We start from the raw sequence: 16,227 nt of genomic DNA on the forward strand, positions 1-16,227 counted from the left end.
CAGGAATAAAGCGTTGTACATATTTTGAGAGTTTTTGAAGTTCATCTATTGAAAGAGGAAGTCTCAACGGTCTCTCTTGCCTGCTTGGTAGAGGAGACCTGATCAGGTCTGTCCCTGCTACTTTAGGTAAGGGTGGAGGTGTGTGTGATGTAAGGAGATTTGGGTCTGGAGCCCAGTGTGTCCCCACATTCTGTCCATGCCTCTCACTATTTTTCCTTTCTGCATGGCAAAGTTGTGTTTTAAGCACGTCTATCTCAGTTTTGCAGCGGGACACTTGTGACATTGTCTCGTCGTGATCCCGTCTTAATGCAAAGTATGCTGTGGAAAACAGTTCTTTAGCATCCCTGGCTTCAGTGAGTGATGCATTAAGTGACTGTACTTGGCTGTTCAGTGAATCAATTTCTGCACGTGCGTCTTGCTGTGACTGAGTCATCTGTTCCAGATGTTTCTTAGTGAGGACCTCGTGTTCACTTTTAAATTGAAGGAAGTGACCTTCAATTTCCTGAACCTCCTCTCTTTCGCTGTTTAACCTTATTTCAAGGTCGTCAGCTTTGTTTACCGCAGCATAGAATGTTGCTTTCAATAAGAGCACCAATTTAGCCAGCTGATTATAACTTGACTTTGTTATAGCTGTAGAGGTCACACCCTCTGCAACTTCCACCAGCTCTTCCAATAACTCTTTTGAGTTCATGTTGTCCACCTGTTCACCATATGGATGTAAAGATTCTGTCAGCTGCGCCAACGCCTTCTCTAACCAATCCATCTTGGCCTCAATAGTTTTTTCTGTCCCATCTGCCATGGTTATTCACTGTCCAGCATTTATCTGGTTAACCAGTTGCCAACTTCAGATATTTTAACAGGTAAATATTTGTATTCAAGTGAGCAGTGAGTCACACACTATTTTAGCTCTGGGTTCACTCAATAGTACTGTCATAAGTCAACTTATTCAAAGGAATGGGCACTTATTGTAAGATTCACCCCAGTGCATGAATTTTAAGTAAATGTCTCTTTCTGGCAGTGTTACTCAGTGTGCTTATTTTTTAACAGATACTAGAACCAGGCTTCTCAGTGTTATTTACTCTAAAGCACTAAAATTAAACAAACCTGCAATTTTTCTAAAAGTCTCACAGCAACTTTAGTTTTCAAACGCTTTTTTAAGCCGTTCTTTTCCAGAAATTCGCTATTTAACAGTTACTCAGTAAACCAGGTTGGATAAAAAAAATTTAAAAAAAAGAATGATGAGGAGATCATCAGTCCCATTTCAGGAAAACTGTTATACTCCTCTTTCAACAGCAGGTGGTGGTGTAAGCCTATTTATGCCAGCAGGAGTCTATGACAACTTCCTGTGGACCGTTCTGATGATATCCGGTCTTTAGCCGTTAGCTTTAGAATTAGCATCGGCGAAACTCGGTCAAATCAACATTTTCTGAACGGATTTAAAGCTCAAACGTGGCGTTGTTTCAATAAGCACGACTTTTTGCATGAAACATGAGTTTTGTGGGAACAGTGGCAGCTCCATTTAGCGATTTTAAACACAGAAGAGGCTTCGGTTGAACCGAGACTCATTTCCGGGTCACGTGACTGAATCAACCAATGATCAGAGACAGCAACGGGGTGGGTTTTACAACCTGACATCAGAGGAAGTGACGACAGACACGTCACTCGTCTCTCCAGCGAATCAGAGCGTTTCAAACAGCGGTTTTCAACCAATCACGCATCGTCATTTCAGCTAGCGTGTTAGCATTAGCTTGAACATTCCGGTCAACTTTTTGTCCATTAATACTGTCAAAATGCACTATTTTAACTGCTACAAATATAACAAAGCACTTTCAACAGCGGTCTGAGACGGCGCTCAGCTTTGAAACAGCTTTCCATCCATTTAAAACAACTCGTTCAAAATCAGAACCGAGCGAACAGGACCGGGTCAGAACCCCCTTTCTGTTAAAGTCTAAACAGAATCAAACGTTTCTCCACAGTATGTCAGCTTAGTTACACAACAGATGTACAAATTTCAGCTTTAAGATGAACACATTGACTTAACTTCAGCTCTCTTACCACAACTGAAAACATATCACTGTATTTTCTCTGAACCCCACAGCTGCAAAACGCTGCGTTTCACAGTCTAACAGAAATCTGCACTTTTAAGCTAATTTCAGTTAAGATCAGATATGCCAACATGATAAATTCAAGTGTTACACGAATAACACAGTCCATTTCATGAACCGTTACGGGCCACCAGTTGTAATGAGAGATAATAAAGAGAGTGTTCTTTCAATTGATTAGTGCAGGACACACTTAGAAAGTCTCTGGATGAGCTTAATTTGTGTTTCTGGACTCAAATCAATGAAATAACAGTTCCTGTCCCAGGAAGGCCCTCAGGGTCACGTTTTTGACCTGAGGCTTAGTTCACTACATATAAATAAAATAAAGAGTTACAATAATCAAGATGTCAGGAGACAAAGGCATGAATAAAAGTTTCTGCATCAGTTAAAGAGATAAATGCTCAGATTTTTGCAGTATTCTTAATTTGAAAAAATGCTGTTTTAGTGATGTTCTTAAAATATTTAGAAAAACCAAGATCAGAATCAAAGGTTACCCCCAAATTTCTGGCTTCACAAGTGCAGTTAAAACCAAGAATGGAAAGGGACTGAACTAATAAATCCCTTTTGGCCTTGGGGACAAAAACCATCACCTCAGTTTTATTGTTGTTGAGTGAAAGAAAATTATCAGACATCCAGGTTTTGATGTCTGTAAGGCAGAGATAAAGTTTGAGTGTGGGGAGGTCTGATGGGTTAATAGCCAAATAAATCTGGGAATTGTCTGCATAAAAATGAAAAGAAACATTGAATTTATGAATAACCTGACCAAGTGGTAGCATATAAATGGAAAATAATAGTGGCCCAAGAATAGACCCTTGGGGGACACCACAGGTGAGAGAAGCTGAACTGGAGGAATTATTGCCAGAAATTACCAAAAAAAAGTTCTGTCATGAAGATAAGATTTGAACAACCTCAGAGCAATGTCTCTAACACCTAGCCAATAATTTAGTCGACTCAATAGAATATTATGATCAACTGTATCAAAAGCAGCAGAAAGATCTAGGAGCACTGAGACAGTACAACAGCCAGTATCTGAGTTCATCCTAATATCATTCACAACTTTTAATAATGCGGTTTCTGTACTGTGATATTGACGAAAGCCAGACTGAAACTTTTCAAAAAGTGAGTTTAAATATGAAGCATTACTTATAATAATCTTATTAACCTGTTACACTAATGTTGATAAACTGCGGTGGTCATCTTGAATTGAGCTGACTCCAAAATTAAATTGGTTGTAGATGTATGCTTCATGTGGTTTATTTATTTTTTTGCAGTGGATTCATCTGGTTTATTAATTATCACTTTGATTCCAAATTCTCTGCCCTCCTGTTTTTAATGGATAATTAGTGGCTCGTTTTCTTCATGTGATTTATCTGCTGCGCTGCTCTAGTGATGATCTGGGACGATCTGAAGAAGAAAACCGTCATTGAGATCGAGTTCTCTACCGAAGTCAAAGCAGTGAAGCTTCGGCGTGACAGGTACCCCCTCCACGCACACACACACACACACACACACATATACACCTCACAGGAAAGTCTGAGGTGCACTGTCATTGTTATTTCATCATTTGCTGTAAAATCGGTGTTGTGTAACATAAACCTAAAGGCGCTGCTTTAATAATTCATACAGGATTCACTAAGAAGCACCAACTCCAACTAAACCTGACGTCAGTGTTTGGTTTTAACGCCAGTGGGGTTTCTGCCTGCCCCCTACAGGCTGGTTGATTCAATCTGGTCTGAACTTTAACTCCTGTTATTGCTTTTTTGTCAGGATTGTGGTTGTCTTGGACTCAATGATCAAAGTGTTCACTTTTACCCACAACCCCCACCAGCTGCACGTGTTCGAGACCTGCTATAACCCCAAAGGTCAGTGCCGACTGGAGAGGACAGTCTTGATCAGATGACTTATCAACAATCAGAACACGCTGATCGATAATCATTTAAACAATTATAGTTGTATGTTTGGCTGTTTACATGCTCTCTCTAATGTTCCTTTGTCTGTTTCAGGTCTGTGTGTCCTGTGTCCCAACAGCAACAACTCTCTGCTGGCATTCCCAGGAACTCATTCGGGCCACGTGCAGATCGTAGACCTGGCCAACACAGAGAAACCGCCTGTTGACATCCCCGCCCATGAGGGGGCGCTGTGCTGCATCGCTCTCAACCTGCAGGGCACGAGGATCGCCACAGCGTCAGAAAAAGTATGAAAAACCCGGGTTAGACTTCGAACGTCTCCCTGGCCTTGTGACGCGGGACTGATTGGGTCTTGTGTTCCCACAGGGGACGCTGATCCGGATTTTCGACACCTCTGCAGGGCAGCTCATCCAGGAGCTGAGACGAGGCTCCCAGGCAGCAAATATCTACTGGTAAGGGGGGGGGGTTGAGCAGACACGCGTCACTGTTTATCCTGCTGGTTTACAGCAACTTTGTTCCAACAGAAACATGAAGTCAAGTCAGATTTATTTGTAGAGCACATTTAAATCAGAAACTGTTACCAACGTGCTTAACAAAAAGTAAATGGAAAAAAAAAGATCACAGCATTAAATAAAAAGTGACAAGATATAATTACAGCATATGGAATAAAAATATAAAACACAAAGCATAATTAGGAACAATGTAATACTAAATCAGATCACCTTGTGTTAAATGTCAAGTTTTGAGGAGAGATTTAAAATGGACTGTACTTGTATAGCACCTTTCTATCTTATTGAGATACTCAAAGCGCTTTACACTACAATCTGTGTCCTCATTACCCATTCATACAACACACTACTAGATCTCTACAAAGCTAATTGAACAAATCATTCTAAAGAGACTAATCAGTGCTTTATCACATTCATACACTGATGGAACACACATCAACAAGCAACAAGGGGTTCAGTGTCTTGCCCAGGGACACTTCGGCATGTGACTGCTGTGGGGTTCGAACGCCCAACTCTTGCATTGGAGGACGACTGCTCTAACCACTCAGCCACAGCTGCCCACAAAAAGTAGAGACTGAGGTCATCTGTCTTATGTTGATGGGCAGATTGTTCCAGAGTTTAAGGCCCATGACTGAAAAAACCTGATCTCCTCTGAACTTCAACCTGGTTTTTGGTACAACCAAAAGCAGCTGGTCTGATGATCTCAAAGCCTGAGAAGGAGCATAAGGATGAAGAAGGTCAGAGAGGTTTGAGGGTACAAGGCCGTTAATGCACTTAAATGTCAGCAGGAGAATTTTAAAATCAATTCTGACGCACAGGAAGTCAGTGAAGGGAGGACAGAACCGGAGTAATGTGCTAAAACCTGCGAGTTCCTGTTAAAAGCCAAGCTGCAGCATTTTGGACGAGCTGGAGACATGAACGAGTAGTCTGACTGACCCCAACGTCCAAGCCACGGGCATCCACCATTCATCATCTGGATCTGTGCCCAGCCAGCTCAGACAGTGTGCAGCTTTCTTGTTGTAGTAGAATCAGCCACCGGCTGGCGTTTCACAGCCTATAGCTGCTTTCAAGACACATTCATACTGCATGATCGTCAGAAGTCTTTATGACGCTTCGCTGTCTGACTCATGGTTAAATCCCTTCAACCTACAAAATGAACACAGGAACTATGTAAGCATAATTACTTGTTTATTTTATTAACATATCCTGATGCATGCTCAATAATCCAGGTAGAAAAATCAAAAAAGTTCAATCTGGTCCTCTGGACATTCAAAAAAACAAAAAACAAAACAAAGCAAAAAAATCTAGAAACGTTTCGTCTCTCATCCAAGAGACTTCCTCAGTCTGAGGTGCTGTTTTCAGCTCAGTCTCTTAAATAGCACCTTCTCAGAGTGGATCAACCAGTTTGCTGCTGACAACCAAAACCAGCTGATCACATGCTCAAGAAGGACCATCAGCCTAACAATGGGTCATTAGCACACTGATGGCTGTTTACTATTCACAGGGGGCTGAGTGATACTAGCAATCACAGCATTGTAAGAGGGGGACAGTTGAACCCGGAGGCCTCCACCCCTGTTTAATGATGGACGATTTATTTTCACAAAGATGGCCTCCTTTACTCCTCTCTCAAACCATCGTTCCTCTCTGTCCAGGATGTGAACATCTTCATCCCTGAAAGAGTGACCGCTGGCCTGGAGATGAGTGTAGACCGCAGAATCCTGGCCTGATGATGTTGATCTTCTGTGCTGGGCCATCCTTTTGGCCAGTGGCTGTTTAGTTTCCCCGATGTAAGACTGATCACAGCCCTCCTGACACTGAACAGCATACACAACATTACTCTGTTTGTGCCGGGGGACTGGATCTTTGGGATGAACCAGTCTTTGCCGTAATGTATTTTGGGGTTTAAAAGCCACTGGGACGTTATGTTTAGAAAATAAACGTCTCAGTTTCTCTGATACCCCCTCAACATACGGAATGACCACTGGTCTGGGTCTGGGTTCCTCCTTTTCACCTGATGGCTGACTGGAGTCCTGTTTGGGTTTCTTCTCTGCTTTCAGGAAGGCCCAGTTAGGATATCCACATTGCTCTAGAGCCTGTCTTGTGTGGGATTTCTCCTTCTGCCTGGCTCCCGAGCTAGTGGGGACGCTGTCTGCTCTGTGATACAGAGTCCTGATGACTCTTAACTTGTGCTCCAAAGGGTGATGGGAGTCAAACTGCAAATACTGGTCTGTGTGGGTGGGTTTGCGGTACACCTCAGTTTGCAAATGTCCTCTATCAGAGACTGAGACCTCACAGTCCAAGAAAGCCAACTTGCCATTTTTTTACATCTTCTCGTGTGAACTTGATGTATTTATCCACAGAGTTGATGTGGTCAGTAAAATGTTGGACTTCCTGAAATTTAATTTTAACCCAGGTGTCGTCAACATACCTGAACCAATGACTTGGTGGTGTCCCTGAAAAGGACGTCAAGGCTCTCTTTTCTACCTCCTCCATGTACAGGTTGGCAACAATAGGAGAAACTGGAGACCCCATAGCACACCCATGTTTCTGCTTATAATATTGCTCCCCATATGTGAAGTAGGTTGACTGTAGGCACAGTTTCAAGAGTTGACACAGTTGTTCTGTGGAAAGTGTGGTCCTGCTGCTCAGAGTGGTGTCTGATTTTAATCTTAAACTGACCTTAAACTGTTTTTTTGAATGTCCAGAGGACCAGATTGAACTTTTTTGGATTATTTTATTAACCTTTATTTAACCAGGCAAATCCCATTGAGATCACAGATCTCTTTTGCAAGGACCTGAAGGCAGCCTAACATGCATGTTTTTGTTCTGTGGGAGGAAACTGGGGTATCTGGAGAAAACTCACGCAAGCATGCAAACTCCACACAGAAAGATCCCGGGTCCAACCGGGGATTGAACCCAGAAACGTATTGCTGTGAGGCAACAGTGCAAACCACTGAGCCGTCATGCTGGACAGATCACTGGACTGAACAGTGCCAAACATCTGCATAACTGAAATTATTTTAAATTGATTCACCAGTCAATTTTACCCAGAGTTCTTGTCGAGGTCATGTGACCGGGAGTCAAATAGTACGTAAAATACGGTAAATATTCATTAAATTAGTACTATTGATTTTTTTTTTATTGTTAAACACTTTTGGTAACAGCTGCTGTTTTGAAACGTACTTTTTAAATAAAGTTGGCGTGATTTCTGCTCAGCAGAGCTCATGAGCAGGAGGGAGGAAGGGGGAAGAGCTCCTCTTCCCTCCTGTTGTCTCCTCCACTCTGTGCTCGGATGTGAGCTTAAATGAGATATTGGTATTGAAACACATATTTACCGTACACAGAAATATATATTTTTAATTTTTATTTAAATATGTGTCAGTCTTGACTGACTGACTGCTTTAAAAATAAATCTGACGGCTTCTCCGCCGCTCACTGTCCTCTCATGACGGAAAGGGGAGGGGGGAAGACCCCTCCTGTTTAAAATGAGATCCTGCTATTTAAATGCATATTTACTGACACAGGCAGATGTCACACAGTAAGTATTTTAAAACTTTTATTAAAACATGTACCAGACTTGACTGCTTTGCGTCTCCAGTGCCCGACCATCGACACGTTAATGCAAAGCTTACAGGCGGCAGCTCTGTTTCCTCCTTCAATAGCCAGATCGATTGTTTTTAATTTGAAAGATGCATCATAAGAAATTCTCTGTGCGTTTTCCATTATCACTGAACAAATGAACAGGTGTGTGCATGAAGCACAAAATACGGTAGCGACACAGGAACTATCTAAAGAAATTAATGCACGTCTATGGGGGATGGTCCTTGAGAGACCTCATTGGTCATTCAGGTTAGACTTCTGGTCACATGATGACAGAGTGGGTGGAGTTATGGCAGGGAATTTGAAACCCTGAGTAAGAGTCGTTGTACATGTGATTACCTGAGGGCATTCTCTCTGTGTCACAAATGCCCGCCCCCAAGTGGGGTGGGGTGCCAAGCCATGAGCGCCCAGCTCTGTCAAAGGACAATGTTAGTCAGCGACAGGAAGTTACCGAGACGGCAGGAAGTCTGTCAAAATAAAAACATAAACTTATAACTTTTGAAAATTATGAAAAAAATACGTAAATACTTCATCAGTCTCCTGTCCTGAGCAAGCACAAAGGAGACAGTGGGAAGAAAAAACTCCCTTTAACAGGAAGAAACCTACAGCAGAACCAGGCTCAGGACAAGCAGCCATCTTCTTTGACTGGCTGGGTTTGAGAGGACAGGAAGTAGAAATGGACAAATACAGAATGACAGGTCCAGGTGTACTTTCTATAGGAGGTAAGATAAAAACCATGTTATGATAGAAATAAATCAATATGATGATCAGTTATCAAATCATTAACTAACAGAGACCAAGAGGAAAGAGATCTTATGCACCATTAAGTAAGACCAGCAGATGAATCCACCTTGTTACCCCACCCCCCCACTATTTTTTTTTGTCCCCCGTCATGGAGCGAAAAAGAATTAGAAATACCTTCAGTACATCCATGCATGTTGTGAGCACAATAACTTGTCATTTCATCACATGTGGCACATGAGGTGGAACGAAATTGTGTACTCGAGGTCCTGTTACATCCAACAATAGCATAAATGTAAAGTTAGGTGGGGGCTGTTCTCCGTCTCTTCCTGTTTATTTGAGCGACAGCTTTGTTTTTGTCATTTCAGCATCAACTTTAATCAGGACGCGTCCCTCATCTGTGTGTCAAGCGACCACGGAACTGTCCACATTTTTGCTGCAGAGGACCCCAAAAGAAACAAGCAGTCAAGGTGCCCCCCCCCCCCCCCCCAAAAAAAAAAAAAAATCAGGTGAGGCACTGCAGCAGGACAAATAAAAACAAACTCTTCTTGTGTTTGTGCTTACAGTTTGGCCTCGGCCAGCTTCCTTCCCAAATACTTCAGTTCAAAGTGGAGCTTCTCCAAGTTCCAGGTCCCATCGGGTTCTCCGTGTGTGTGTGCCTTTGGAACAGAACCCAACGCTGTCATAGGTACGTGTCCACTCTCATCCTGACCTGTCACAGAGGCACGTTGTCCCAGGAGGAGACCTTCTTATAATCAGGCTTTAATTGATCCTGATCACTCTGCTGACCTCATAACTCAGCAGCTTGTGGATCATACATGTTTCACACGTGATGAAACCAACAAATCATGGTTTAAAATAAACTAACAGCTGATTCAACAAACGGCGACGGGACCTGTTTGGGAACAGCGTCGACGACGGAGTCTCCAGAATGCCACAGAGCTCTCAGATGCTGCCTGCAGAGGACAGAATGTACCGTTTGTGTTTGAAGGGAAATATTTAAAGTTTAACGAACAGAACTGCATTTTTTTCTGTTACAATCTGGGGTTCCTCAAAAAATATTTAGTGTCACAGCCGTGAACATCCAGGTCTGACTATAGTGTAGAGGGATATGGGGTTGGATATATATATTGTAAATGATCAGTTAGGAGTTAAGCTCATAAGATATGCATTTATTATGCAAATAACCTCGTTGTGGGCACCACCTCTTTTTTTAGAGGAAAAATCAGTCTCTAACCCCAAAAATAAATGTAAACTGAAACGTGAATTCTTTTCTCATGTTTAAAAGGCATCAAATCAGTTAATACACACAGATATGCCAAAATAATCACAAATTTAGTTGATTTTTTGTATTTTATTACAAAAATAATAATCTGTGATATATCTGATGAAGATTATGCATCAAATGAATACACAAATGGATAACAAATAGCTTTGTATCAAAGGTCTACTTGATTATTCAAATCAGTGAAACTTTTAAAAAGGCAGAATTTTTGGACTGTTCTGTTTGTGGAGTAGTTGAAATTGTGTCCAAATTAACTGTAGTGTGTATAAAGCAATATTATTGTGATGTATGATCACCAGAAAGGCATTAAAGGTCTCTTGTCCTACCAGAATGAGATGGTCAGAATGGTCCAACAGCTGCTTAAAAATGGTACCAGTCCAAATGTTCTGGTGACTGAGAGGCTGATTTTTCCTCAAAGTTCACCTGTCATCTTAGAGGGACGAGGGTCCATATAGGAGTCAGCTGGGATTTTTCCACTCTGCGGTGCAATGGCTCTGGTAACAAATCTCAGGTTAATGCCAGGTTCTGCTTCTGGTTCTGCAGGGTTTCCAGAAAAGGCTGCTTCTCTTGTTCTCTTCCTTCCTAGGATCTCACTAGGAGGAAGTTTTTTCTCTGAAGTTTGCTCGAAGTTCAGTGCTTGAAGAAGATGTGATGTAGAAGTAGAATGGAAGTATAAGATGAAACTTAACTGTCTGTGTGTTACAGACTGACTTTGGTCCACCTCTCGGAAGAGGGGTGGTCCTAACTCTTTGTCATGTTTGATAAAATCTAATGTCCATTTTCTCTGTCTGTCTTTAAAGTCACTCTTCTTTTTAAAAGAGGAAAACACAAGACCAGTGATTATCTTAAAGAGAGAGTACTTAAACAGACATTTTCATAAACAAACATTCAGTTCTGAAGCTTTTGAAATAACATGCAATGTTCATCAAAAGGTGTCGCTGTTCATCTCCTGAGAAGAAAATGTCATTTTTAACAAAGGGTTCTTTAAAAATGTGTTATCTCCATGGGAAACCATCCTGGGAGTAATACTCTTTTTTTTTTTATACACGTTCATCTCAGCAGATGTTTCACTTCGAGGTCAGTTGAACCAAACTCATTAAAACGACCTGTCCGTTTCGGAGGAAATTAGTTCATATGAAAGTGGTTAACACAGTGACAGGTTTTTTTTTATACATTCACATTAGTGTCATCTAAGTTAGTGCTGAATTGAACACCTATAAAGCAAAGTCTGTTTGTTCCCAAGGGAATAGATGCATCTTATTTTTAACATTTTAAAACATGAATGATGTTGTTTGAGATGAGGTGAACTGTTTCTGAGGTGGTGTTCCGTTTCTGAGGTGGTGTTCCCCTACACTAGCAATAAAATATATGATTTATAACAGATTAAATTTTAAATATGGGGATGGCTGCTAATCTCTGTACAAAGCAGGTTGAGACAGGTACGATGTGGACACCAGCAGGAAGAACTGGCTGCTCATAATGTTCACAGGCTGGTTCAGTGAGTGGACGTCTAAACGTTCAGGCTTCATCTCAGAATTCAGTCTGACTGCTTCTGGAACATTCCAGCTAATCTCTGACCATTATTAGTACAGATATGTAGCTTAACATTGGTGTGCTAGTAGCCAAAAGTCATACCATATCATACCAATTTATTTATAGAGCACTTAAAACGGCAACAAGGCCAACCAAAGTGCTGTACAATAGAAACAAACAAGCACAGCAGACAGGAAAACAAAATAAAGATAAAGATACAAATAGCAGCAGGTAATAACTAAATGCTGAACACTGTAGACGACAGACAGGATCAAAACAGTGTCATAAGCAAGGGAATAAAAGTGGGTTTTCAGGCGAGACTTAGACTGTGAGTGTGGGAGGCTGCCTGACATTTCCAGCACTGAGCATCAACACATCAGTGAGAATTTTGGCATGCGAAGCAGCAGGTGATATGCTTTTTAACGGCAAACTTTTGTTTGTTTGTTTACTCAATGTTTTTAGTCAATGTTTTATTTTCAGTTTCTCATTATTAGTGTTACAAGCTCCAAAATATTCACAAGTGTGTTACCATTTCTACTAGGGCTGCAACTAACGATTATTTCAATAATCAATTCATCGGCCGATTATTTTTCCGATGAATCAGCAAAAAAAAAAAAAAAACATTTTTAATTTCCACCCCTTTATTCCAAAATTGAACATTTGACTGACATAGAAATTCGCACAAAAAACAGGTTGCTATTTGATTATTCTGTTGGTAAAATATAGAATTATAAAAAATAAGTTAGTCAAATAGCTTAAAAAAATAAATGTACACAAATATATATACAAATGTATCTTTATACCTGCACAATATGTAGCTACTTTGTAAAATGTGTCCTTGAGGGAAGAGTGTAACCTGGATTAAAAGTGTGGATCATTGTAGTGAAGCCTTCGTCTTCAACCATCGACAGAGGCCTCATGTCAGTGACAATCATTTAAGGATCTTTCAGTGAAGACAGCTGCTGCTGTGGTGTCCATGTTGTCTGTCCATCATGAAGTGTTGTTGTTGTTTTCTGGAATGAGAGTAAATATGTATTATTAATTTACAGCAACTCAAGAAATGCCTTGTGTCACTTACAGTGTTAGGTTCAGGCAAAAGTAGCTAAAAGAGCAATTAAACACACACACACACATATAAAATACTTAATTACACACATTTGAGTAGATGTAATAAATTACTTTAATTCCTGTTTAAATGCAATTCACCCTGCCATACCTGCAGTGTCTTCAGACTTTGCCAGCAAATTAAAAGTTGAAGCTTAATCATTAAATTATTATCTTTGGGTTAGATTTATTTATAAATCACATTTAAACACGGCTTGTACCTATTAAATAAAATAAAAAGTAACACATGTTCTCTATCACCGTCATTAATCGGCAAACAAACAAACAAACAATCAGCAGCTTCATCTACCAGACAGACTGACGTTACGTTTTCTCTCTTGGAAACAGAACAATGTGTTAAATTGTAGAGACTCACCTGCAACACGAGTTGTATCAGCTGCAGCTCCTTCCTCCTCCTTGTGACTCCGACATGTTTACGTTTCATCTCCGTGGTTCTCCCGTGTCGTGTCGGCGATTTTCAAAGCGGCATGCATCTCATTTTTTATCTTTGTGAAGTTCTCCCACTCTTTGGAGGACTTGGGTCGAACAGTTTTCTCTGCGTCGGTCATTTGTAAAATTTACTTAATTTCCTTTGAAAACAGGCTCTGCTCTGCCTCGCTCTGTTCAACTCGCGCTGCAGTTTTTTTTCAAACTTTATTCAGTCAGTCAGCATTGACAATGAACTGCCCGTGAACAAAACGAAACGGCTCCGCAGCGCCGTGACAGATGCATAATCATGCAACACAACGAATCGATAATGAAATTCGTTGCCAACGCTTTTAATCATCGATTTTTATCGATTTTATCGATTCCTTGTTGCAGCGCTAATTTCTACTGTTACAGCTGCTGAATGAACTAATGACAAGTTTGTTTTTAAAAAGCACAAATATTCAGATAATTAGCCTTTTTTTAAACCAATCTGTATTATTATTATTGTCATTATTATTATTATTGCTATTATCATTATTATTGTCATTATTGTTGTTATTATCATTATTATTGTTATTATTGTCATTATTATTATCATATTATTATTGTTGTTATTATCATTATTATTATTGTTGTTATTATCATTATTATTATTATTATTGTTTTTATTATTATTATTATTGTTATTATCATGATTATTATTATCGTTGTTGTAGTCATTAATATTAACATTATTGTTATTGTTGTTATCGTTGTTGTCATTAATATTAACGTTGTTAATTATATTATCATTATTATTATTATTATTATTGTCATTATTATCATACTTCTTATTTTTATTATTATTATAATTATTATTATTGTTATTCTTATTATTATTGTTGTTATTATTACTATCGTTGTTATCATTGTTGTTGTCATTAATATTAACATTGTCATTATTATTATCATTATTATTATTATATTATCATTATTATTTTTATTGTTGGTGTTATTATTAATATTGTCATTATTATTATTATTTATAGGCAGTCGAGCAATCTTATGATTGATGGTTCATTCAGAGGTCTTAGTTTTGAGCTTTAGATTTTCTGTCGTCCATGTTTCTGAACATCACGAGGAGACTTTTTGTTGCTTGCGTCATCGGTCCTTCTTGTCCAGCTCATGTTTGCTGACTCATCCTTCCTGTCCAGCTCATGTTTGCTGACTCATCCTTTTCTCCCCGCAGCCATCTGTGCCGACGGCAGCTACTACAAATTCCTGTTCAACCAGAAGGGGGAGTGCTCCAGGGACGTGTACGCCCAGTTCTTGGAAATGACCGACGACAAAATCTGACCCTCGCCGTCGAGCCACACATTTTGTTTCCTGATTGTTTCTTTTTGTTAGTTTTTCCTGAGGAAGGGGCGGGAGGTCCACACCTCTCTTTGTCTCCACAGACTCTGACGAGGAGCTTCAGATGGAGGGAGGACAGGAGCACAAACGTTGAGGAAACTCTCGTGTGTCTCTTCACTCCAGACTAAACCAGAGAGAACTTTAAAACTCGCAGCTGTTTGCAAAGTCTTCCGAGGATTCACAAAATATTTTTAATCTCACAGATGATCAAAATGTTCAGATTATTCAGCTAACACCGGACCACAGGGAGTGCCTCTGCTCAAACCAACATCAGAACCAACCTGAAGGAGCAGGTTCTGACCCGGTGCTGTGAAGCGTCGCCTCAGTTGTGTAGATCCGTGCGTCCGCGGACTGACTGTCTAGCCACTCGTGTACAGAATTATAACAAAGTGATTAACGTGTATTTTTGTTTCACCCTTTTCTTATTTTGTGCAATAATTTGTTTCTGTTATCGTTTTGTTGAAAGTGTCTGAATGAAGCATTGAAAAGTTGAATTTGTTGCATCTGATTTGTTTTTTCAGAGCTAGATGGACGATTTGTCCGCTCTCGTGCCTCTGCAGTAACAAACACGTTCACGGGTGAAATTCCTCTGCTCACAGCGCCTCCATAGTTCACCAACCAAACAATGGAGGTGGAGTTTTTTGACTTTTCGGCTTAGTTCAACTCCTGTTGTTTTTGTAAAGGTCTGACCTGATCTCTGAGAATTAGTTATTACCAAAACCAATCCTTGTTTTCCTAATTTCAAGTGAAAACCTCAAATCTCACTTCGTGGTATAATCTGTCTGTCACTTGAAATCTGCAGTTAATCTCCAAATTAAAGAGATTTAAACAAATAAAGCTCCGCTTAAACTCTAACAATAAGTGTCTGTGCAAAAGGGGGAGTGGTGGTGCAGAGGTTGGTGAAGGCAAGCCTGTGATCAGAAGGTCACCAGTTCGACTCCCCGGGCTGACAACACCCACACCTTCCTCCACTCTCATTTGCTCCACTCTGGGCCCTTGAACAAGGCCCTTAACCCTCACCATCTGCTCCCCCGGGCGCCCCCGATGGCAGCGCTGCTCCATACAGAGGGCTGTGGTGTCAGGAAGGACATCTGGCGTAACACCAACCAAGTCTTCATGAGTTTCTTCACTGTGGAGACACATGAATAATTAAATGGCGTCCGTGCACAAACATCACTTTGTCCCACTGGGCTGCTGTTCTGGTTGTTTCCTGCAGTTTAAGTTGACGTTCAGTTTGTTCTGGTGGAGTTCACACGTTCTGTGTTTTCTCCAGATGTTCTGGTTTCCCTCCACGGTGCAGAAACCTGCAGGTTCAGATTGCTCCTAAAACCAGTCCTGTGGTCTCACTGGGGCTTGTTTGATATAAAATAATGAAACTGGTCTTTAATAAAATGACCGTATCTTAAATTAATATTTGTTGAAAGATATTTTTGAGTCAATCAAATAATTTCTGTGTAGAGGGATTTTTGATTGGCCATCTATATAATTTATTATTATGAGTTAAGCTCATAAGATATGCATTTATTATGCAAATAACCTCGTTATGCGGGCACCACCTCTTTAAGAGAAAAAAAATCTGTCTCTAACCCTCAAATGAACTAAACTGAAACGTGAATTCTTTCCCG

At 40.4% G+C, this 16,227-nt stretch overlaps 1 protein-coding gene across 1 annotated transcript in view; it reads left to right on the forward strand.

The window, feature by feature from the left end:
* Positions 1-14,972, forward strand: part of wdr45b (WD repeat domain 45B) — a 56,866-nt gene extending 41,894 nt beyond the window's left edge. The window contains exons 4-10 of the mRNA XM_037691722.1: positions 3,490-3,577; positions 3,870-3,964; positions 4,106-4,296; positions 4,376-4,461; positions 9,228-9,329; positions 9,426-9,547; positions 14,439-14,972. Coding sequence (XP_037547650.1) covers positions 3,490-3,577; positions 3,870-3,964; positions 4,106-4,296; positions 4,376-4,461; positions 9,228-9,329; positions 9,426-9,547; positions 14,439-14,545 — 791 coding nt within the window. The 3' untranslated portion in view covers positions 14,546-14,972. The remainder of the gene's footprint in view (positions 1-3,489; positions 3,578-3,869; positions 3,965-4,105; positions 4,297-4,375; positions 4,462-9,227; positions 9,330-9,425; positions 9,548-14,438) is intronic.
* The last annotated feature ends 1,255 nt before the right edge of the window (positions 14,973-16,227 follow it).

This window comes from Nematolebias whitei, chromosome 17 (genome assembly GCF_014905685.2).
Source record: "Nematolebias whitei isolate Nwh7 chromosome 17, NemWhi1, whole genome shotgun sequence".
NCBI classification, from domain to species: domain Eukaryota; kingdom Metazoa; phylum Chordata; class Actinopteri; order Cyprinodontiformes; family Rivulidae; genus Nematolebias; species Nematolebias whitei.